The 25709-nt window shown below is 37.3% G+C and overlaps 1 protein-coding gene across 1 annotated transcript; it reads left to right on the top strand.

The window, feature by feature from the left end:
- The first annotated feature begins 259 nt into the window (after positions 1-259).
- Positions 260-24353, top strand: USP44 (ubiquitin specific peptidase 44). The gene is made up of 6 exons (XM_068560653.1): positions 260-329; positions 11412-12903; positions 15895-16090; positions 18523-18631; positions 23047-23252; positions 24101-24353. The coding sequence occupies exons 2-6, from the start codon at positions 11482-11484 to the stop codon at positions 24298-24300; spliced, it is 2133 nt and encodes a 710-aa protein (XP_068416754.1). The 5' UTR covers positions 260-329; positions 11412-11481; the 3' UTR covers positions 24301-24353.
- The last annotated feature ends 1356 nt before the right edge of the window (positions 24354-25709 follow it).

Here is a 25709-nt window from a genome sequence, read left to right as displayed (position 1 = left end):
GCGCAGAGCCACAGGCGGCGCCGGGGGACGTCCATCCCCTGACACCCAGTCGGAGCCCGGGCGCGGGTTTCCCCCTCAGAACGGCAACCCACGGGTCCGCAGTCGCCACGCAGCGCGGCCCGCCCCCTTGGGCCCTCCGAAGGCTTGGGAGGGGAGGGCGGTGGGGGAGGGAGGCGGGGTCGGCCGCGGCGTCACCGCTGACGTAGCCGCCCGACCGGGCCGCCGCCGCTGCTGCTGCTGCTGCTGCTGCTGCTGTCGCCGCGGCACCGGGGAGCGGGGAAGAGGGGCGCGGGAGACGAGCGCTAAGATGGCCGCTCCGGCTCGGGCTGGTGAGTGTGCGTGAGAGGCGCGCGCGACTGCGGCGGTTGGCTGAGCGAGGCTCCCTGCTGGAGCAGAGATCCGACGGGAGCCCCCAGGGCCGGGAGGCACTTAGCGGCGTTTTCCCGCCGCGCAGGGCGCAGGGGTCCTGAGGGAGGGAGAGGGGGCTGCCGACGGACTGAGGGCAGCGAGCCTAGGGGCGCGTGGAGGAGGAGGCGGCGGCAGCGGCGGCGGGTCTGGCGAATTTAGAATTGGCGCCTCTGGGAAGTTAAGGTGGGTCGAGCGATGCCCTGGCCGGTGCCGGCACCTCATGAGTCCCCGGAGATGCTGCCAGGAGCGGCGTCCCCTGTGGCCAGGGTCACCGCGTTGCCACCCTGCGCTCGGCTGGGGGCGGGGGACGAGTTGGGAGAAGGGGCAAGATTGGGGGACTTGAGGGGATGCAGAGGGGGAGTTGTGCCCCGACCCGCGTGCCGGAGCGTGGAGGAGATGTAATCGCGAATCTGATCGCGTATCTGATGCGGGCTGGGGCGCTCTGTGGAGCTGGCACTGTCGAGATAAAACCGCATCATCCTCCTGGCTCTGAGTGCCGCCAAGTGATGCCCGAAGCGCCCCTGGGATGCTTTGGAAGGGCGGTTCTAGTCCTCCATTTAGAAGGAATGTCTTGCCTTCCCTCCATTGATCGGGTCGCGGCACTGCCAGCACCTGCTGCCACTTAGAGACACTTGGGATTTTTGAATACCAGCTTTCTAAACCATTCCCGCTGGCCTTCGGGGAAGGAATGCTAATAGGCTAAACTTATTTGGGGGGCATAAAGAAATGTGTCAGCATAGGGAGAAGAAAATGACTGCTCAAGTTTACGAAATAGTAGGACTCGCCCTCTCTCCCACCCCCGCAATAAAAAAGAAAGTGAAACATGGTAATTGTTTCAACTTCAAGTTTGAGCTGTTGTAAATTCTACTGGTAACTGGATAATTTCTTGCAGTTTTAATTTTGGAAGTTAATAAATAAGCAAGTCTTGAGAGAGCCGCTTTATCCTCAAACCCCTGCTCCCCATTTTTAAGCCTTAATTGTCAGATCCTGCGAGTAACGGGGTTGTGAAATTAGCATAGAAATACGACTTTCAGGCCCTGCACTTGAATTCCTTATTATCTGTTAAGTAGCTGCCTGTGGGGTAAAAGTAGGGGGGTGGTAGTGTTTGGCCTGGAATTCCATTTTAAGTTGTCTTTAAAACCAGCTTTAGGTATAAACAAGGAAAAAGAATTGGCTGTTCACTGTGATCAAATTCGGAAAGCCAAGCATAAGTTAAGCACATGTTTATAGAATATTTCATAATCACAGTGAGATTCAGTACTCAGTTGTCTTGAAAGAGATGAACACTTTGTATTCTTGGAACCCTAATCTTTTTATCCTTAATTTAGCGTCTCAGACCATTTGAAAGAGATTTAATACATTTTGTCTCATTTAGCCTCTCTCCCCGGCACTGCCATTTCTCTAGCTTTTTGTGTCCTAGCCATTAATTTTGCAATGGGTAGCAGATTTTTCAACCCAGTATTTATCATTGTAGACTATTCATATTGAAATTTAGACACATTCTGATATTGAACAGAGTTCAATACATACATTGTAGAAAGTTGCAGTGTTTTGACTGGTTTGATTGTGCATAAGTCTTATTTTTCGTTGAAAATATTAATGTCCCACATTTTTTTATTTTTTATTTTTTTTAATGCTATTCTTGTCTGCTTACAGTCTTTTTATGTATGTATGTATGTATGTATGTATGTATGTATGTATGTATGCATGGCTGTGTTGGGTCTTCATTTCTGTGTGAGGGCTTTCTCTAGTTGTGGCAAGCGGGGGCCACTCTTCATCGCGGTGCGCGGGCCTCTCACTATCGCGGCCTCTCTTGTTGCGGAGCACAGGCTCCAGACGCGCAGGCTCAGTAATTGTGGCTCACGGGTCCAGTTGCTCCGCGGCATGTGGGATCTTCCCAGACCAGGGCTCGAACCCGTGTCCCCTGCATTGGCAGGCAGATTCTCCACCACTGCGCCACCAGGGAAGCCCCCACATTTTTTTTTAAGCTTAAAAACTTTAAGTGATTGGTGAATCCGCATTTAGTGTAATATACAATGATAAACTTTTTGGAATATTTAAAATGGGAAATCCGCTGAAGATTTGGGTTAAATGTTTGAAGTATATTGTTTCTACCCAATTCTCTTTACCCCCCTTTTTCACATAGTTTTTTTCTTGCACTCCAAAAAGAAAGAAATAAGGTATCATATATACCTCTACCAAACTTTTCCTCTACACACTTGAATCTCACTGAGTGTTATAGCATTGGTGGTACATAAGAGGATTTTCTGCTTGTTGGATTGTTTGAGGGCAGAGTCTGATTGTATTTTATTTGTAACCCTAGCACCTGACTTACTGCTTAACATGGAGGGAAAACCTCTGTAAATGTTCGCTCAATTGGGTTTTTGGATCGTACAGAAGTACAGGGAAAGGCAACATTTTGGCATCTTGGTAGCAGAAAAAAACGTGCTTTGAAGTTTTTCTCCTTCCTGGCAATGTTAGCCAGAAGGAACATTGCCAGATTCTAATGGAGTTGTCTGGTTGAGGGAGATTAGAGAGAGGCTGAGAGCATGGGCTTAGGAGTCTAATCAAGATAGGAAATGTATGCCCAATCATTTCCTGAATTCAGTAATGGGGACAATTTTGCCATTAGGCACAGCCCAAACAGGTGACAAGTAGCTAAAATATAAAAGGATTCTACCAATACTGGCTTCTGACAAAGATTACTATAAGAAGTACAATTGATTTTTCATAGCACTTTCAGACATCATAAAAACTTTATTATAAGAAATTCATTTTTAATGGAGTTTTACATGCCATAGAAAACTAATTCATAGTCCAAGAATATACTTGTTAGGCCAAGTCATATATGTACTAGAATAATAGTCTGGCCATTTTACACAAAGTATTTGAGCTCAATTTACTAGACCCATGGTAGAATGCTCAATCTTTTTATGAATGTTTCCCCTATTGTTATGAAGTTAGCTGCAATAGGTTGATGTAATGATAAATATTCTGGAACAAAATTGCCTGTGAATGAAATACTTGAAAGTTGTGGTGGGTGAGGAAATCAAATAATCTGGCAGCAGAACTTGCTTTTCAGGAGCTTTTTCTTAGATGGTCAACTAGATCCAATCTCTGTGCCTCAGGAGAGGCATGCTAGAGACTTGAAGAAGGCCCAGGGAAAGAGTATCCTTTATTGTTTAATGAGTTTCAAGCAAGATCTGGGTAATTATAGATTCTAGATCTCTAGAGGAAGAAAGAATAACCAGAGCCTTTCTAAGGATAAAGGACAGGAAATACATCATGATTGACAAGGAGAGGTGCCAAAACACATAATAGGCATAATAGCATACCTAAGACGGAGCAGAGAGAGTTTGAGAGCCCATTGTGTTTATTCATTCAATAATTTATTCATTCAAAAATATTGAATCCCTTTATATGTACCAGGCACTATGCTTGACCCTTGACATGTTATAAACATCTCTTAAGAGAACAGGGTACTATGGTGGTTCCGTGAAATAAATGGAAAATTGAAAACTACTTATAAGGAGTGGGTAAGGTTTGCCCTAATTGCTGTGGATAGTTATTTTCATTCTTATCCAAATGCATGTAAAGATTGTGGTGGTTAGTAATTCCTAAGGCCTACTTCCTATTGAAATTGCCATTTCCTCCTATCTTTTATCATGGAAAATAACAAATCTTCCTACTTTTAATAGCTTCTAGAGGATCTGTTTAGGTTATTTGGTACTGTTAAAAGAAAAATAAGTTTTGTTACAAAAATTATCTTTGTTAAATAAAGATTCAACATATGCCATCCCTCTTGGGAAGTCTCAAGAGAATTTTCTTTAATGAGATAAAGATGGTTACTGTGACAATTTTATTTAAATATTCTACTTTATGCCCAGTGGTACATGTTTTTTTCTTCAATAAGAATATAATTTATATAAGTATTTATATAAAATGCGCATACCCATTTCCTATGAAACAATAGCTCATATCCCAGTTATGAAATGTTTAAAAAATTAAACTTATTCACCATGTGGTCATCGGTATATAAAAACATTTTAACAAAAGATGTGTGGGAAATGGCTGGTCATAGATAAGAGTAGAAAAGTACATATTGTGCCACAATTTGAAAACTCTTACATGCCATGTTAAGGAGTTTGGATTTATCATGTGGTCTTACAAGAGTTTTAAACAATCCTTTGATAGTTGTAAAAACTGTGCCTATAAGACACACTAGGCATTATCTGAAATGTAAATCTTATATGATGATTATTTGACTAAGTATGAACTATGAAAGAGGGAAGTTTCTTAATAGAGCATGATGATGTTATATTAGTGACTATTCAGATTTTAAAGTACTCTTTCTAGAAATGTATATTAACTATTTCCCTCATTTTATGTCACTTTTTAAAATAGTAATTTAGTTTGGCTATTTTTGTGTGTTTGTTTTTCATGGTAACTTCTAGACTTCCATAAAACATTTTTAATGAGAAAAATCTGAAAACTATGCTACTAATTGCACTGATTAGAAAATCTAAATTACTTTCATATAACTGATCTTTGGTACCTAACCTCTTGTAGTTTCTATGCTTCCTTTCTAAGTGTCTTCTAAAGAAACTGAGGTGGAAAGTGAGTGGTCAACTGAGAAAGATCATTATGTTAAAGATAACTAAAAACTTATAGTGGAATGTTCATTTTTGAAGTAAAAAATTAGTTACCCTTCTAATTTTTCAGTGATTCTTATAGCTTTTAGTAATACTTATATTTGGACCACAAATATTTATTTAAAGGGTCACTACATGTCATACCAAAATTTAAAATACCCCAGTTAGGGTTGGGGAAGTATTTCTCAGTTTGCTTTTGTGTAAGATCTATTTTGGGCATCTGGAAGCATGTAGGATGGGACAAGACACATGGTAGGCTTTGGTTAATAACAGAGGAAGTAGGATAATGACATCACAAACTATCAGGAAACTGCCTTAGCTGGGCAAAACGGTCACTTGGTTAAGAGGAGGAGGCAGTTTTGGTCACTGGTGATCGATGACTTTCTATTCTTAACCACTGATTTAAAAGCCACAAAGAAAACTGAAGTGGGCCTGCAGTTAATACTAGTTGACTGACTGTGCCAAGAATTTGGTAGCCTGAAACAGTATGGCTATAGAACCTAGAGGATCTTCATAAAGCCCTTACCTTTTCTTATTAAGGAGATAAAAGATGTTTGAGAAGTAGTCCCTCCCTTACCACAGGGAACCTACCCAGCAGATAGTTGGCAGAGTAAGGATGTGCACACAGATAAACCCAAGGATTCACATTTGGCACAACTCAAGGCTTTTAGGAAGTTAGGAGAGAAGAAGATTTTCTTAACTAGAAATACTTTATGAAGGAGTTGGGCCTTGGAGGATAGATAAAATTTTTTAAAGGTGGAAGTGAGGGAATGAGGAAGATGAGTTCAGGAAATGAACTGGAGATTACTCCTTTTGGCTGGAGTGCTCATGACAGAGGGGAAATAAGATGAGGCGAAGAAGATAGGCTGGAATCTGGAGAATTTTGAAAGCACGACTGGCAAATGTAAAGTATTTTTTTATTGCAGTATTTGAAAAACTGCCGTTTAGTGATTTGTGACCAGCATTTTCTTTTTAAATGAAATAGAATAGGAAATATCAGAATACATTATTTTTATAAGGATTGTTTGTGAAACTTTTGCTCCAGGTATGTGTGTTACATGTGTACACACATTTACTGGAACCTGATGTAAAGTTTCTAAGGAGTCTTAGTCGAAGTTAGAAATCCACTGCTTTACTTGACTATGAGGAACAGAGGATTTTAAGTACAAGAGTTAAAGGCTCAAAGCAAACTTGAAGATTAATTTGGCAGGATAGTACTATGAAGGAAAGCGAGAGTCCGGATGATGGGAGACCAGTTTGGAGGTTACTGCTGTGCTTCAGAGTGATTTGTCCATAATGAGAATGATAGTTCTGGAAATGGAAAGGAATGAAGACTTGGGGAATGATAACCCTACTATATATGACAAATTGAATGTTCGCATGGAAAAGGTGGGAGGGAGGAATCAAAAAAAAAAAGTTTAAGATTTCTAGCCTGGGTACTTGAATGATAATACAGTATCTTTAATAAGAGAATATTGGAAAAGCTAATTTTGTGAAGGCAAGATGTATAGGTAAGCTGAGTTGAAGTGTGCCTGGCACTGGTTCAGAAGGGCTAGGTCTGAAGATAAAGACTTGGTAGATGGCTATCTAGATCTGACCATTGAACCTCTGCTGGTAGAAAGGATTCATTACAAGAGGTTTGAAGAGCCATTAAAATAGATTCCACAGAGTCCTCACTGTGTGGTAAGTATAAGCAGTTTTGTGCTGTCGAACCGTAACAAGTTATATATTTTACCTGTAATCTTATTTGATGTTTGTGTGTGATATAAACCTTTGAATATAAATACCATATCTAATAAGATCTTACGTTTTATTTCTCTTCTAGTCATTTTAGCTTTCTATTTTATAATTGCTTTAATGGTATGCTAACTGTAAAATAATTAGGTTTCAACAAGTCAAATACAATTATTTTGTAAACTTTAGAGATTTGCTGAAGGAAATTGTAAAAATAAAGGTGCTTGTTCATTTATATGGCATGAAAAGTTTGAATAGCTTGAATGGTTTTCTTTGAACAAATTAAAATTTTTATTGTCTTTAAGCAGTGAAGAATGACAAAGCGAAGCTTTCAGAATATTTATAAATCCATTTGTCTTTAAAATAGGTAGCATATCTGGTTTAAAAAAAAGCCATTTCATAGCTATTAATTGGAATTTAAAGTGTGAAACTTTTTAAAAATATGAGAAAATGATATAGGTAATTTTAATCTTTATATATAGATTTCATTCAAAACATCTTGACTATTTGTATATTGCTATTATATATAGATACAGGTAATATTTTACCAGAATCTACATGGGGGATGCCAAAATGTTTTGTTAACTCTCTATAAAACGAATATACTGCCCCAAATCACTTATCCTATCTGCTGGAGCCAAACAGAGCTAATACATAGCTTCTCAGCAGTGGATTAGCAAATGAAAAGAAGTGCTCTGAACCCAGTAGAGGAAAATAGGAAGTGTCAAGAAATACTCCCATCCCCCTTTCTTCTCTTCCAAGCTTGTAGATCTTTGTGTGACGAGGCCCCTTTGGGGTACTCTAGTAACTGTCTCTGAGCTGTGGCTCCGGGCAGCAGAGCAAACTGGAGATCTCTGGTGGCAGCAGCCTGGCTCTCTAGCTCCTGCTTTCTTCCCTGCCCTTTGCTTGGTCGTCCACCCCCTACTGGTTTCTTTCATAAATAGACTGAGCAAGTGGGCCCCCTACTCTAAAATATTAATCTCATGATCTGTCATTCCACCATTCTGGTTTCACTTCCTTGGATTTTTTAGAAGATTTTATCTGAAAGATCCCCTTTTAAAATGCAAAGACCCCTGGGAGAGGTCTGACCTTAGTCCTAAGCTAACATCTTAATTATCAGTTAGTACCTAAGTTTGCCTTAGTACACATTTGCCTGAGAAGAACCCCTGGCTAAAAGTGATAAAACTAGAGGGAAGCTAGCATTTATAATATTAATAGTAGTAGTAGTAATACTATTATTGTTGTTGTTGTTATTATTATTATTATTATTATTATTATTATTATTATTATTATTATTAGCAGGTAAGATGTACTAAGGGCCGTAGTATTAAGTGCCAGGAATTGTTGTAAGTGCTTTACAAACATAAATTTCCCTAATTCCCTCATCAACCCTATTGATGTTATTACTACTGTTATTTTACAGATAAGAAAACTGAGTATGTGGAACATAAATAATTGTCTATGTTACGTAATAAATGCAGCCGAGTGTTAGACTCAGGCATTTGGATTCCTTAGGGCGGTTTTGCTGTGAGACCTCTTCCCTGCTATATTGCCTCTCAGAGAGATGGCATCTGATCAACATTTCACACTTTTCACAATTTTGCATCAAATGGAATTATGCTATTTGATTATAGGCCACTTCCTGTTGAAGGTCAGGGGCCTTGCCATCATCTAAATAGATTTTTTAGTAACAACTGTAACGAAATAGGAAAATTCCTTGTAACTAAGGGAATGTATTTGCAGGATATAGAGGAGAAGGAAGTAAAGAGGTTAGTCTATAATCTAGCACTATCTTTCCTATTTAAAACTTATTTTGGGGAATTTAAAAATATGGATTAATAAAATAATTTGTAGTCCTAGTACCCTGAGATAACCCAAAAATGAATGAATGAATATATATGTGTATATATACATATACACATACGTCTGTATGTGTGTGTGTGTGTGTGTGTGTGTGTGTGTGTGTGTGTATTCTTTCTAGGTTTTTTTTCTTTTGAGCCTTATTTTCTGAATGTTCTGCAAGGTGTCAACTCATACCACCTCTTTAAAATTTTAGAATGAAATAATTTCCCTTGAGTATAAATAAACAGCATTTCCCACTTCATCTCTACGAGAGGTTGAACTAATAATTATTGTCTATGACTTGCCAGAAACAAATGTTTAACTAAATTATCTCTGTGTTCTTTGTATGATCCTTTCTAAGTAAAAGTAGATAGAAGAGAACCCTAGATTCTTCACTTAATCTCCATATTGAGTCAGTTCTTTCAACCAGTGTTTGGTCAGCACTAATCTACCTCTGCTCCTGTCTTTGCTTCAGCACTGCTACAGCTTTAATTTCCTTGTAATATCTGGAGCAGTAGAGTCTCCTTTAATTACTCATCCCTCCTCTAGATCTGCTGTTCAGATCCCTCTGTAACCTACATATCTGATTGTGTCATTCTCCTTTATAGAATTCTTCAGTGGCTTCTTATTGCTCGTATGCCCTGGAAGCAGGTTTTGAGGATGACTGGGGCAGGGAATTCTCCAGGTCCCAAGTAGCAGTTTAAAAGGGGAGTTTGAGATGTATGCTTGTTCCACATCCCTTGACTCTGCTGACTCCACATAATGAGGGCCAGGCAGGGGCCCTCTAACGTGTCAGGTCTGGGCCCTCATTGTCTGGGTCTAAAGGCAGAGTGTGCTGCTGCTGTGTGGACAGTAAACTTTCGGTGGCAGCAAGGATCAAAGCTGGGAGACCATTTAGGAGCCTAATTGCAGTAATCCACTTGATTGTGGCTTGGTCCAGGGTGGTGGCAGTAGAGATAATAAGTAATCAGATTCTAGATATATTTTGAAGGTAGAGCCAAACATTCTCCCTAAAGGATTGATGTGGGGAGAGAGAAAGAGAGGAGACAAGTATGATTCCAAGATTATTAACCTCAGTACCTGGAAGGATTTAGGGTACTGGAGCATATTAATCACTGATGTCTGACTTTTGCCATTAGCAGCTATTGTTGAATGCTAGTTCTAATAAAATACTATATTTGACCAGATTTTGGACCTCAGGAAATTTTGAGGGAAGAGAAGTGAAATGTGTGCAGTTGTGAGGGCTGGGGCTGGCAGTCTTAAATCTTTATTCAGCAAACCCGGTATCTAAAAGTTAAGACATTGGTGGTGGGCAGGAGTATCTCTGATTGCTAGGAGATTTTACAAAACAGAGGTGGGAAGAAACCAAAAATCAACTTTACCTTTGCAGTTTTCTTAGGGCTTTGGAGGCAGCATCTGCAAGTAACATTGAAATTCATATTGTCTTGCTGTCCTAAAAAATTTAAAGCATTGATCATGCTACACACAATGTTTTGAGTGTTCTGTATCTAGGTCCCCACCTGCAACCTAAAATTTGGGTTCAATTTATGTTAAATCAATGAAGAAAATGTTTTGTGATTCCCTACTTTTTAACTAGATTTCGTTTCACTCTTTTTAGGTTCAGGTAGCAGATGTGTTTCTTTAACTGATAAAGGAACAAGTTTCTGGGTCAGAATCACATTTGTTTTATTATGTTAAGTTTCTTTGGTGTGTGGGTTTGGTTTTTGGAATAAGCTTCTAATTTCAGATAATGCTTAGCCTGCCAGAATGTAGAAGTTTATTATATTGCCACTCACTTCATATTTTTCCTCTTTTTTCTTAATTTGCTTATACATCCTTGCACATTCCTGAGAGTCTATTCAAATACAAAGACAGAATGAGAGAATGCTTTTCTCTTTCCTTAAGGCAAACTGTCAAGTCTATCAAATCAGACTCTATCATTACAGAGCCATGAATTAAAGGTCATTATTGGTTTACTACTGGAAAGCCAAATTTTAAATCGTAGTTAATTAGAATATTTAGTATTATTATTTAGTATTATTTAAATAAATAGAATGTAATATTGATTTGTTCACTATAGCTATGTGTCAGATAAATATTTATTGTTTACTGAGCATTTACTATGTGCCAGCTATTTTGTTATCTCAGTCCTTTAACAATTCTGTGAAGGTGGTATGATTTTCCCTGTTTTACAGATGAAGTTTAGAGAAGTTAGAATATTTGCTCAAATCAGACATATAAACAGTATGTGGCAGAGGTAGCATTCAAACCTAAGTTTTTCTACTTCAAAACCCATGCTTTTAACTATGATTATATTTTAGTAACTCCACTTAGGGCTCTCAGAATATAGACACTAATGAGATGTATTTGGGTCTTGCCAGTCCCAATTTTTAAGAAAATGAATATTTTTGTAAACTGCCTTCAGACTATTGGATAAAAGGGGATGTGAAAAGGGATCGCTACCCATTCTTTACCAGTAGACGGTGGCATAAAATTAAAAACAAAGTTTTTAAAAGGAACCATCAGAGAAAGTAAAGTGATGTGTGTGTGCTTTCAGAGCAAGGTGGATGAAAGATTAGTGAAGTTTAGAGTAAATGAAAAGTGAGAACTGCCTATGGTATTATGACAGGCAGCCCAGATATTGGGAGCAGAGAGAGCAATTTTATAAAATTATTCCTGGAAAAATAAAATAATTCCTGGAAAAATACCTTGTGAAAAAGAAAAATATTGGCTTTTTGTTTTTCTTTTATTAAAAATTGACATTGTTCTGCTTAGTTTTCAGATGCTTCAAATATTATGAACAGAGACTTGTTTGGATTATGTGTTTCTCAGCTAGACTAAATAAATGCTAACAATGGATAAGTGCAAACACATTGGGCAGTTGCGGCTTGCTCAAGACCATTCCATCCTCAACCCTCAGAAATGGCATTGTGTGGACTGCAATACAACTGAGTCTATTTGGGCTTGCCTTAGCTGTTCCCATGTGGCCTGTGGAAGATATATTGAAGAACATGCACTCAAGCACTTTCAAGAAAGCAGTCATCCTGTTGCATTGGAGGTGAACGAGATGTATGCTTTTTGTTACCTTTGTGATGATTATGTTCTTAATGATAATGCAATTGGAGACCTGAAGTTACTACGAAGTACATTAAGTGCAATCAAAAGTCAAAATTATCACTGCACCACTCGTAGTGGAAGGGTTTTACGGTCTATGGGTACAAGTGATGATTCTTATTTTTTACATGATGGCACCCAATCTCTGCTTCAAAATGAAGATCAAATGTATACTGCTCTTTGGCACAGGAGAAGGATACTAATGGGTAAAATCTTTCGAACTTGGTTTGAACAGTCACCCACTGGAAGAAAAAGGCAAGAACAATTTCAGGAAAAAATAGCAAAAAGAGAAGTGAAGAAAAGACGGCAAGAATTAGAGTATCAAGTTAAAGCAGAATTGGAAAGTATGCCTCCAAGAAAGAGTTTACGTTTGCAAGGTCTAGCTGAGTCCACCACAGTAGAAATAGCTCCTGTTCAAGTACCACTGCAAACCTCAGCATCACCAGCAAAAGATAAAGTAGTATCTACCTCAGAAGATGTAAGACTAAAAGAAGCCAGTGACTCCTCTGTTAAACGAAGGCCAATAGTAACTCCTGGTGTAACAGGATTGAGAAATTTGGGAAATACTTGCTATATGAATTCTGTTCTTCAAGTGTTAAGTCATTTACTTATTTTTCGACAATGTTTTTTAAAACTTGATCTGAACCAATGGCTAGCTGTGACAGCTAGTGATAAAACAAGATCATCTTATAAGCATCCTCCAATCACAGATACAGTATATCAAATGAATGAATGCCAAGAAAAAGAAACATGCTCTGTTCGCTCCAGACATCCAAGTTTATCATCAGGACTAAGCGGTGGAGCATCAAAGAGTAGAAAGATGGAACTTATTCAGCCAAGGGAGCCAAGTTCACAATACATTTCTCTCTGTCATGAATTGCATACTTTGTTCCAAGTCATGTGGTCTGGAAAGTGGGCCTTGGTCTCACCATTTGCTATGCTACACTCAGTATGGAGACTAATTCCTGCTTTTCGTGGTTATGCCCAACAAGATGCTCAGGAATTTCTTTGTGAGCTTTTGGATAAAATACAACATGAACTAGAGACAACTGGTACCAGGTTACCAGCTCTTATCCCCACTTCTCAAAGGAAACTTATCAAGCAGGTTCTGAATGTTGTAAATAACATCTTTCATGGACAACTTCTTAGTCAGGTATGGATTTTTTTAAAACCTTATTTTCATCTTGGGGAATTCATAAAGTGAAGCCTAAAAAAATGCATATTCTCTGTATATCTAGTATGTTAGCGCTAGTACTGTTCTCAGGTCAAAATTGGTCACTTTTACAATGTATGAAGAAGTCGCTCACCCTTACAGTTGCTTCCTTCATGAATCATTGGAAGTAGTTTTACATCCATGGTATTAAAGCTTTTTGATGGGGAGAGGGAATCAGGAAACAGAGTTCTTAGGTTAATAATGTTGCATTCGTTCTCTGAGGGATTGAGAAGAGTTTAATCCCACAAGGAACAGATTTGAAGATACTTTTGTACTGGGAATGGATTTGGTGTACACTTGAGAAATTTCAGGGACCAAGGAGTAGCCCTGGAGGATTTCCTATAGAACCTAAGGGGGCAGGGTTTGAAAACTTTAACAAGTAGGTAGTGAAATTTTAAGATAAATAAATATGATTTCATCTAGAAAGATCCTAAATGGTTTTCCTTTATTTTAATTACACCCACAAAAATTTCCCTTGTGAAAGTCACAAAACCAGAATCTTCCATCTAATTACTGATTCTCTAGAATGAGTGGACTTGTTGGAAGACTATTACTAGACATCGGCTCTCTACTTTTCCAGAGCATAGAGCTTTAAAGTTTATTCAAAATTGAGTTATTTGTAGTGAAGTGGATGGACCTAGAGTCTGTCATACAGAGTGAAGTAAGTCAGTATGCATATGGCTGATTCGCTTTGTTGTGCAACAGAAAGTAACATAGTATTGTGAAGTAATTATTCTCAATAAAGATCTATTAAAAAGTTTATTTGCAAGAGGGAGGAGATATGGGGATATATGTATATGTATAGCTGATTCACTTTGTTATAAAGCAGAAACTAACACACCATTGTAAAGCAATTTTATTCCAATAAAGATGTTAAAAAAAAAAAAGTTTGTTTTTTAACTGAGGCAATTAGGCCCCTATACACATGCCTCTGTTCCTCAGTTCAACTTTCATGGTAATGATACCACCTGTTGTTTTTATAGCATACTTTTCTGGAATGTAGTTTAAATGTTTCAAATGTATTTCTTCTTAGGGAATATCTATGAAGTTTATTTCCCTTCATATTTCAGAAATGTATAGATTCTACACTGTGTCAATTAGCACATAAGAGTTGTGCTTCTTGTGTTGCATGCAATTTTATTTTTCCACCATCTTTCTCTGTCATTTTTAACTTTTTATGCAAAAGTTAAAATACACAATTATAAAGAAAATTATATATACCATATAGAAAATCTATATGGTACAGTAAATCTATGCAGAAGAAAAATCATCCCTTAGTACCATAACTCCACATAACGCACACATAAAACTATTAATATTTTGGTATATTTCCATCTAGGTTTTATTTTTCTTCTGAATATTTATACATATTTTCCCCCCTAATTGTATGGTCATGTTGAATTTACCTGCTTTTTTTCACTTTTTCATTTAATAATGTAAGGATTTTTCATAGTCATCAAAATATTTGATCATTCTTTTCACAACATTTCAGTGTCCATCATATGTATATACCATAATTTATTTAACCATTTCCATATTGTTGACTTGTAAACTGTTTCCAGTTTTTCCATCATTATAATGTCACGATCAATTAATACTGTTTTCCTAATGATTTCCTTAGGACAGAGTCCTAGAAGTAGAATTACTTTGTCAAAATTTAAGACTTTTGATACTTGGCTGCAAATTTCTTTCCAGAAATTTACCATTTTATATTTTGAATAGTGCGAGAGTGGTTATGTACTTGTTTTTTCCTTTATGGATGAATTTTGAAATTAATAAAAATTGTTATGCCAGCATTTTGCTTTCTTCCTTTCAATGTGTAATAAACACTTAAGAAACTGGTCATCTCAGGAGATTCAGAGGTTGGAATGCCCCGCCCCACCCCGCCCCCAAATTCATGAAACTGTTCTCAAAAGGTCAGACCACGGTCCTAGTGAGTCCCCAAACTAAACACCAGGAGTATTATTTTCTTTGTGTCAATGTGTTAAATCTAAAATCTACATTAAAATTGGCCTCTTTATTTTTTTGTTTGTTCCAGGAATATAGCTTTTATGAAAGAGTTTAGTGATATTTCGTATCATGTGTGGATTTTTAGATCTATAGAGTCTGTCTTCAGTTACGGGCAGTGTTTGTTGGCATTAAATCCTGCTGAATGCTTTACTGAAATTATTATTCTTTCCTTTTCCAGTTACTGTATTTCCTACATAAGTTGTTAGAAAGGCCTCATATTCTGTGTGGTTCCTATATTTTGATGAGGATTTTAATGTAGTGATGTTTGCTTTAAGTGGGAGTATTTATATTATATGTATAATATTTATATTATATGTATATTTATGTTATATGTACTATCTTTTGAAATTATCAGTTGGTAGGGCTTCAAAATATATACTAAATATACCATATATAAAAATATACTATATTTTAAAATCTGTATATAAAAATATACTAATAGTATTTTACTTGTATCATGGTTAAAAGGTTATAGGGATTTGGGGAGAGAAAATCAATCAGTGAAAGATGAGGAAGGAAAAAGGGCAAAGAACCTCAAGTCTAATAATCTAAACACATTAAATTAAATGCATATAAATATATATCATATATATTATATATGTATAGACACACATACACACACACATATATATACACACAATGGGTATATAACTGAGTCCACGGTTTGGTTTTCTACTAAATTCAGACTTGACTAATGCCCTTGGAGCTTTTCGAATGCCTAGTAGTTAAAGCCCATCAATGCATAATGGGTTTATGGAAGAAAAAAATTATTCCCTGAAAATAATATAAAACAGATTATTCAGAATTCTGGTAGTACATTTTCAGAAGAAGAGCTAATTTACTGGCAGTGACTTCTAGTGAAAGGAATAAATATTTTGACAGAAGGATTGTAATCTGAGAAACTAATATTTTTATTTGCAGGTTACATGTCTTGCATGTGACAACAAATCAAACACCATAGAACCTTTCTGGGACTTGTCACTGGAATTTCCAGAAAGATACCAATGCAGTGGAAAAGATATTGCTTCCCAGCCATGTCTGGTTACTGAAATGTTGGCCAAATTCACAGAAACCGAAGCTTTAGAAGGAAAAATCTACGTATGTGACCAGTGTAATTGTAAGTAGAAGCTGTATATTCTCTTTGCTTTTCTAAGGTTAGCAAAGAGAAACACAAATGAAGGAAGCTGGAATAAATTCCTTTAGTAGCAGGTATAGAAATAAACTGTTAGTTTATCAAAAGAAACTTGGCTGGATAGTTCTACTTTTTAATTGGCATTTGTGAACTATATGTTTGTTTTGCCTTATTGATGACATTAAAATTTTTTTGATCATATAGTAAATTATAGAAAGGATTCATAAAATAAAATTTAAATTTAATATGTGAGGGCAGAATAAAGTAGCAAAGGGGAATAGTAAAAGGTAACCATGTTATTTAGTACTGAATGAAATGTTTGCTTTATGAGTCTTTGCTACATATCAAAACATTGATATATAGATAATATCTGTATGTGTGTGTGTGTGTGTGTATACATACTTATATAATAGGAAATAAGACATATAGCTGGACTGCTGCTATGGACTTTTGCTTCATAAAAATTTATTCAAAAATCATCTACTGCCCGTCTCTTCTATATTAGTCATTGTTCTAGTTGCTGTGGATAGAGGTAAGACACTTTCAAGATGCTCACCTACCTAATGGAGGAAACAGACAATTAAGATCTACTATGATAAGCTCTCTGACAGAGGCAAGCCTAGGAACCCAGCACTGGGGGATGAAATAGCCGTTTCAATTAAAGAAGCATCATCCTCCAGGCAAACGGTATATAAAACCACATCGGATCTTCTGTGTCTTTATCCAGTTTCTTTATCTCTGTCGAAGTGTACATGGCATTTTAGTGTTTATACTTTATATTTGCAGATATTCTCCTTAAGCTCCATGTCTGAAAAAATGATTCTAGGGCTTTAGATACTAAACTTCTAAGGTAATATAAAAGAAACAGTGGCTGTTCCAGCATTAAAAAAATGGCACATCAGTTGATAGTATTCTAGAACAACTTATACTAACATTGTTTTCTGTGTGCTGCCTAATATAAAATCTGTTAATTTATAGGAGCCTAAGATTTATAAGGTTAAAAGAAAATAAACCTTTATCAAATTTGTATAGTGAAGTATTTTTTTTCTTGGACATAAATGTGAATGGTCCTAGATGCTTTCATCACCAAATCTGGGAGTAGAAAGATATGAATAAATGCAGAATATGGCTTTATAACATGTTTGTGTGTGTCTCCTGGGTCCACCAAATAAGGGCCTAAAAGAGCTGCTTTAATTTAATACATAATGGCAAATGTTTAAAATTATAATTCAAGGAGTTAACATCGTTTCTCTAGCTACACTTGGACCATATATTTCTGGATGACAATCCAAAGGTAGGTCCTCGACGTTCAGCAGCAGCCCGATACCTGGATCTCAGGGGCATAGACCTGGAGGAAAGGCTTCTGGTAGCAAGAGGAGATGGGTTAGAGGACAGCCTCATGGTGGGCTGATTCTACTTCCTACATGAGAAGCAGCTGCTGCTACGGCTGGAGTCACAGTTGTTGTACAAGTTGAAGAATAGCTCCTGGACATCAAGAGCAAATTTTGGTAGCCAATGGCCCAGCCAGGACAAGGTCCATAGGTGGACCTCTAGAGAAGCAGGGGGGTAAACAAAAAGAATCCTCAGTTCCACTTGTTTAAGATTTGGTACTAAAATAGCAAGATACTGAGGGAGACCTCAGATGCTGAGCTAGTAAAGGCTTGCTTTCTTGGGCTGTGCTGGGGTGGATCCCCAGGAAGCAGGGATGGTTGTTCTTGGAAGGAAGGTCCCATGCCCTGGGGATCCTGATTAGCCTCAAGAAATAAACTGACCATGAAACTTTTTAATTAGACTTTGGTAAGAGTATATTAAAGTATGTTTAGGGAGAGTTTTAACTTTTCCTCTTAGTTGGCATAGCCAAATCTATTTAAAAATATTATAGCACAGTATCATTCTGTTGCCTTATTTTCAGGATTATATTAAATCATGTACAGTATATATGGGGGATTGGTTCCAGGTGCACCCACTTTTATACCAAAATCTACCGATGCTCAAGTTCCATAGTAGGTCATCTGTATCTGCAGATTTCGCATCAGCGGATTCAACCAACTGCGGATGTAAATTTCGATCCATGGTTGAATCTGCATGCGAAACCTGCAGAGGGCCGACTGTACATTTATTGAAAAAAATAATAATCTGCATGTAAGTGGACCCATGTAGTCCAAGCCTTTGTTGTTCAAGAGTCAACTGTGTTTATTTGTTTACATGTCTGTATACCTTGACTAGCTCATAAGTTTTGTGTGTTTACAAGATTCTAAGTGTCTTGAGGGCAAGGCCATGCCTGTATCTCTAGCACAGTAAAATGCCTGTAACGCAGTAGATGTTTAATTGATAATACATGTCTGAATTATTTTGAGTTTACTCAGCTTTTCCTTATATCCTTAAATTTGCATCTCATTCTGTCTTTAATATCACAGCAAAGCGTAGAAGGTTTTCCTCAAAACCAGTTGTGCTCACAGAAGCCCAGAAACAGCTTATGATTTGCCACCTACCTCAGGTTCTCAGACTACATCTCAAACGATTCAGGTTAGTAGTAGAATAAATTTTAATACTTGGCTAGATGACTTATCTACTTCTGTGTTTTTTTTTTTAAGGGAAAAAAATTCTGTCATTGTCTCTAGCCCTAATCATAGACACCATGTTCAATAACTATCCTTGATTATCTGCCCTTGCAGAATGCATTGCTGATCAGCAGACCCCTCGCATTTCGGTCTGCTAGTATCATTCTCCTTGTAAGTCTCTGCTTATAGTGTTTAATATTCAGCATATTTTAGGTATAAAATTTTTAAAATTTAAATCTATAACTTGAGAGGATTTGATTTGAAAGTATTCAGCATATTTTAGGTATAAAATTTTTTTAATTTACATCTATAACTTGAGAGTATTTAACCCAATTGCTTCATGCTTGGAAAATATTTGAACAATGGTATAGCAGTTCAGTTCCAAGCAGTTAAAAAAAAGGCAAAAAACTTTAGTCTTCAGAAATATATTTAGATAAATTAGTTGGCAAATCTGTTGGTTAATCAAAGCATATGGTATCATACCTTGTAATAACCATGTTTTATTTTATTTTATTTATTTATTTTTGGATGCGTTGGGTCTTCGTTGCTGTGCATGGGATTTCTCTAGTTGTGGTGAGCGGGAGCTACTCCTCGTTGCGGTGGGTGGGCTTCTCGCTGTGGTGGCTTCTCTTGCTGCGGAGCACGGGCTCTAGGTGCGCAGGCTTCAGTAGTTGCAGCACACAGGCTCAGTAGTTGTGGCTCGTGGGCTCTAGAGTGCAGGCTCAGTAGTTGTGGCACACGGGCTTAGTTGCTCCGCGGCATGTGGGATCTTCCCGGACCAGGGCTCGAACCCGTGTCCCCTGCACTGGCAGGCGGATTCTTAACCACTGCGCCACCAGGGAAGCCCAATAGCCATGTTAACTTGAGAGTTTATTGTTCTCTTAAGAAATGAGAAGTTACTTTATGTGCTATGATTTGAAAACTATTGAGATCATGTTTCTTGTACATATGAGTTGTTGCCGGTTTCTTTCTTTTTTAAATTAAAGGAATACATGTTAAAAAAAAAAATTCAAACATTACAGAAGGTAATGTAAAAGCCCAAACTAAAAGTACCTCTTCCTCTCAGTCCCACTTCCCAGAGATAATCACTGTTAATGGAAATAACTGACTAAAGTTATTTATTTAAGCTGTTAAAAGTACCGTCAGCAGATACCATGTGAGTGCTTTTTAATGCCAGATGTTGTTTCATATTCTTTGGGGAATATAAGGTAGGATTCTTTTCTCAATAAGATTATAATCAGGCATGCACAGAAATAATGGTGAAGTAGAAATATCAAGTATCACAAACTATATACAAAATGATTTATCAGCACCTTGGAGGAGGGAGTTAGGCAAAATCTAAACATTCCCAAAGCCTCTCTAATGGCATAGAGGACTTTGTATAATTTAAATCTCAGTTCATATTTCATCTCTTTAGAGAGGACTTCCCTGACCATCCTATTTAACAGTAGCACCACCCAACCTTCAGTGTCACGTTACCTACCCTATTTTTGCTTCATGGCCAAAACCACTATCTGCAATAGTTTACTTATTTCTCTCCCCACGAACAGAAACTCAGTAATGACAGGGATCTTGTCTTTTTCATTCCTATATTCCAAAGCCTAGAACTGAGTACATAGTAGATGCCCCAAAATATTAAGTGAATGAATGGGGTGTATACAGGAGGAGGAGCACTTTAGCCTGAGAGCAACCTGAACAAAGGTATGAAGGAAGGAAAGGGTATATAACAAAAGGTTTAGTGAAAAGTCTGGTGAGACCTGCCATGGTGTGTAAAATCAAGTGGAATGAAAACAGGAAGATTGTTAGGAGGTGAATATTGTTCAGGGCCAGGTAGCAAGGGCCAGGGAGCATGGAGAGGTGAGAACATATAAGATTCCATAAAGACAGAATTGAAAGGACTTAAATTTCTGGTACTTAAATTGGTACTTAATTGGCTACTATAAATTGTTGAAGGACCTCCTGTTCTTCATAATTGCCTCTTTAATCTGCCATTTAAAGCTCACCTTAATTTAAACCTATTTGACCCCCTTCCATCTTCTGCCCAAAACATTTTTGACGCTTCATGCCATATTTCTGATTCAGAGACCATTTTTATGCCGCCTTTACCACCACATTTATCTCTTTCCTTTCTCTTCATCTATTCAAAAAGTACTATTGTATTTGCCAGTGTATACAATACATAGGGTATATAAGATAAAAGGGAGAATGGATTGGGGAGGGGAGCCCGAGAGCTTTTAAGAAGCATAAGAAACAACATTTCTAATACCTTAGAAGCTCCAATGTGTGTGCCTCCTAGTCCTATTCCCTCTCCCTCTCAGAAGTAAACCATTATGAATTTTGGGTATAGTGTTATCTTGTTCTTTATCATTTTACTGTATTTTATCAGCAGAAAAAAACCACTGGGTACCCACCTATTGATAGAAATGAATATTTTTTGTTTGTTTAATTTTTATTTTATATTGGAGTATAGTTGATTTACAATGTTGTGCTAGTTTTAGGTGTACAGCAAAGTGATTCAGTTATACATATATCTATTGTTTTTCAGATTCTTTTCCCACATAGGTTATTACAGAGTATTGAGTAGAGTTCCCTGTGCTATATAGTAGGTCCTTGTTGATTATCTATTTTATATATAGTGGTGTGTATAGGTTAATTCCAACCTCCTAATTTCTCCCTCCCCCCGTATCTTTCCCCTTTGGTAACAATAAATTTGTTTTCAAAGTCTGTGAGTCTGTTTCTGTTTTGTAAATAAGTTCATTTGTATCATTTTAGATTCCACATGTAAGTGATGTCATATATTTGTCTTTCTCTGACTTCACTTAGTATGATGATCTCTAGGTCCATCCATGTTGCTGCAAATGGCAGAAATGAATATTTTCTAATTAGATAACTTTTAAGTATTTATTTAGCATAATTAATTTAAGGTTTGAATTTTATGGTAAAATAAAAGGGAGATAAAGTGAGAATGACAGGAACTTAGGTTAAGCAAGTCCCATTATTTTCCATGCTTGGTTTTCCATCTTTACTAAGATTAAAGGTACACTGGATACAGGATTTTTTTATACATTTAATAGGGAAAGATTGGGATATGACTTCTAGTCCAGCAGATGACATAATTTGCAAGTCTCACCTTTAGTTCCATACCACATTTTACATCATACTAATAAGCATTTTCACATTTTTTTCCTTCATAAAACCTGTCTATATGCCCCTCTCCCTTCTCTACCTCCTACTGTCTTAACCTGTTTTAATACTTTTTTAAAAAATTTATTTTATTTATTTTTGGCTGCATTGGGTCTTTGTTGCTGCGCACAGGCTTTCTCTAGTTGTGGCGAGAGGGGACTACTCTTTGTTGCGGTGCACAGGCTTCTCATTGTGGTGGCTTCTCTTGTTGCGGAGCACGGGCTCTAGGTGCGCGGGCTTCAGTAGTTGTGGCACATGGGCTCAGTAGTTGTGGTTCGCGGGCTCTAGAGCGTAGGCTCAGTAGTTGTGGTGCACGGGCTTAGTTGCTCCGCGGCAGGTGGGATCTGCCCTGACCAGGGCTCAAACCCATGTCCCCTGCATTGGCAGGCAGATTCTTAACCCCAGCGCCACCAGGGAAGCCCCAATACTTTAATACTATATTTTCATCTGTCTCTCTTTTGTCTCTGCACCATACCACCCCAAGTTGGATTATAATCTCTTGAAAGAACTAACATATATTACATTATTTTCCCCCTGTAGCACCAATTCATACTATGCATAAGATGAAAACATTGCTTTACATGCATAGATCCCGTACTGGGAAGCATGACCAACAGATTGAGAAACTGACAGTACAGGGACATTTTTTGAGTTTTGTCACTAACAGGTGTTATACTGATTTACACACAGGTAAGGGTCTCAGTTTTTACTTTTTTAGTATGAAGAGCTCTGAAGTGTTCTGAGGAATTAGAGGTGCCGTTTTGTTTTTTCTCCACCCCTGGCCAAGAAAGGTCCAGGTTATGTCTCCCGGGAACAAACTCTAGGTTCTGGGACATCCTCCTCAAAGTATGAACAAGACAGTAAAGAATTAAAAACCCTTTGGTGTCTTGAATTTCTCTTCAAAGGGGGAAAATGCCATAGTGCCATGTTTTTCTGAAAGTTAATTTTCTTCCTATACTGTCATCTAACTACAGAAGCCAAATAATTTATTTTACAACCTGACTGTACCTGTTTGGTAAATAAGCCTACATTCCTCTATTTATAGCCAACTTTAGCATTAAGGATTTTCTATTTACACTATTTATTATATATATGATTGTACTCTATGCTGAGGCCTTCTATTATTATGAGTTTGGTCCTCGTATGTGGTTATTTTCCCTTGATTTTGTTGATAATTTTACCCTGATTTGTTCGTAGGTGGTCAGGACGTAATAACCGAGAGAAGATTGGTGTTCATGTTGGCTTTGAAGAAATCTTAAACATGGAGCCCTATTGCTGCAGGGAATCCCTGAAATCCCTCAGACCAGAATGTTTTATCTATGATTTATCTGCTGTAGTAATGCACCACGGGAAAGGATTTGGCTCAGGACACTACACTGCCTACTGTTATAATTCCGAAGGAGGTAGAGACGAGAAAAAGTATTTTATCTTGGGTTAGACTTCTGGAAGCCGGAGTTCAGGCTTTCGGGGTTTCTAAACTGACCACTAAGTAATCTTAAGCAAAGCCACTTGACCTCTTGTTTTCTTTCAAGAAGAATGCTTCTGCAGTATTGTTCATAAAAAACAGGGGGATTTGTGCAGAAAATGGGATATTTTATGCAGGATTGCAGTAGTTTTGACTTATAAGGGCTGAAGGGATAAAATAGTAAGGATGGTCTCAATAATTAAAAGTCAGAGAGTGCTAAAGGCACACTTCCAAGAGTAGGTCCTCTGTTTACTGGTTTAATTCAGTTACTTTCGTTAAAGAACAGAGCATCTAACGAACTGGGGGATCACAGATATTTGGAACAAACTTTGAGTTCAAGTTCTAACAAACATATAAAACTCACTTTTACTTACTGCCTCCATGAACCTTAGAAAAAAGAGGTATGGACAAAAGGTCCAAATAACCCATGAAGGCAATTAATTTAACACTAACATGAGCTGTACACTATTTGCTCTACAGTATAATTACCAGCAAAGCATTAACTGGTAAGATTATACCAGGAATTAAAGCCAGTGTCAAGTGAACTAATCGGTCAGATTCTGTAACTTCAAATTACTTCTAGGATAAAGGTAGATAATTCCAGTAATACATACTGCCCAAGCTGTATTTCTAATTAAAAGAAATAAATTGGCTAGACAATTATTTTCCCTTTGAAAACAGCTTAACTCTCACTGAAACTGTCTTTAAATCCATGTTTTCATTTATACTAGAAACTTCTAAAGTTCCTTTGTAAATATTAAGATGTATTTCTGTGCTTCACTCTAGGGTTCTGGGTACACTGCAATGATTCCAAGCTAAGCATGTGCACTATGGATGAAGTATGCAAGGCCCAAGCTTATATCTTGTTTTATACCCAGCGAGTTACTGAGAATGGACATTCTAAACTCTTGCCTCCAGAACTCCTGTCTGGTAGCCAGCATCCCAATGAAGAAGCTGATGCCTCTTGTAATGAAATCCTTAGCTGATCCAAAGACAGTGGGGCTTTCTTCTTGTGATTTGTATATATACTTTTTTTAAAAGGGCTGACTTAATTTTAAGCTTCATTGTTTATTTTTACTTACTAATCAGTGCACACTATGTTTACACATTTTGTATCTAACTACAACAAATCTCTTTTTTACAGACGAAGTTAGCATAAGTATATGTGTATCAATGTCAGCAGGTAACTAAACTTTTTTCAAGTACTTGGGAGTTTTAAACTTTTAGTGTTTACCTCAGACTGGTGTTATCTCTTTTATATTTTTATGTCTTATTTGGCTCAGATCATGAATTTGTGCAATCTTCTACTGAAGAAGTTCAGGTGGCATCATTTTATACATTTCTTATTTATCTTTTATAGCTATTTTCTATACAAATTCTTATCAGACAGAATATTAGACTTTCTTCACTAATAGTCTTACCAAAAAAAAAAGGGCATTTCTTTCAGATTTGTATACTGAAGTCACCTTTGCCTCCTAAAGGGAGTTAAACTACTACAAAGTGAAATATCAAGGTATCACCTAAATACTCATCGATCACACTCAATATTCCTGAGGCTATGTGTGTTACAGGGCTCAGAACAGACATTATTTTGGTTATTGGAACTTCCTTTTTTCAAAAATTTATTAAGTTTTAATAATTGTTCTTTATTTGGCATAGTCAAACTGTATACATATGAAGATGACAGCTTTATAAATAGCATGTTTAAATGACTTCAGTACTATGGACATGAAAACAATGATGGCCGAGACTTATAATAATGATTTGTCTGGCAGCAAATAGGTTTGTCCAGATTCTAATAAAGCAGTCATTAAAAAACTGAATGTAGCAAACAAACAGTATATTATGATGTAATACAAGTACAGTTCAACTTGGATATGAGTTCATTTTATATATTTAACATTAGAGCTCTTAAAGCTTTGTACTATATTGTATCTTGAAATTTTTAGTTTAAAGGGATAAAAATAAGCCTTGAGGAGAAAAAATTGCATAGGACACAGAAGATATTGGCATCTGGGCAAAATATTCAATATCTCATTTTTCTAAATAACTAAAGCCTGGATTAAGTTACTCTTGCTAGGATTATGTGAATACTAAGAGCCTCTTAGATATTCAAACACTGGGCCCTGACTTTTTTAAAATTAAAAATTACACTTGCATTTTTTAAAAATATAGTATGTAATACTCTTTGCTCTTCCCTAACAAGCTTAAAGTCCTACAGCTGCTAATTTAATTTTATTCAGAAATATGAGAATCCACTAACCTCTACAGATGAGCTATGGTAAGATCTTAGCTAAGTGTTAACCACTGGAAGATCATTTATCTTTTTTCTCAAGTGGGTTTTGCTTGCAGGTTGAAATCATTTGAGGCAGCTGATCATGAAGTGCAATGAGAA

Source organism: Eschrichtius robustus, chromosome 13 (genome assembly GCF_028021215.1).
Source record: "Eschrichtius robustus isolate mEscRob2 chromosome 13, mEscRob2.pri, whole genome shotgun sequence".
Taxonomy (NCBI): Eukaryota; Metazoa; Chordata; class Mammalia; order Artiodactyla; family Eschrichtiidae; genus Eschrichtius; species Eschrichtius robustus.
Note: the sequence above shows the minus strand (reverse complement) of the source record. Positions and strands in the feature narration are given on the sequence as shown.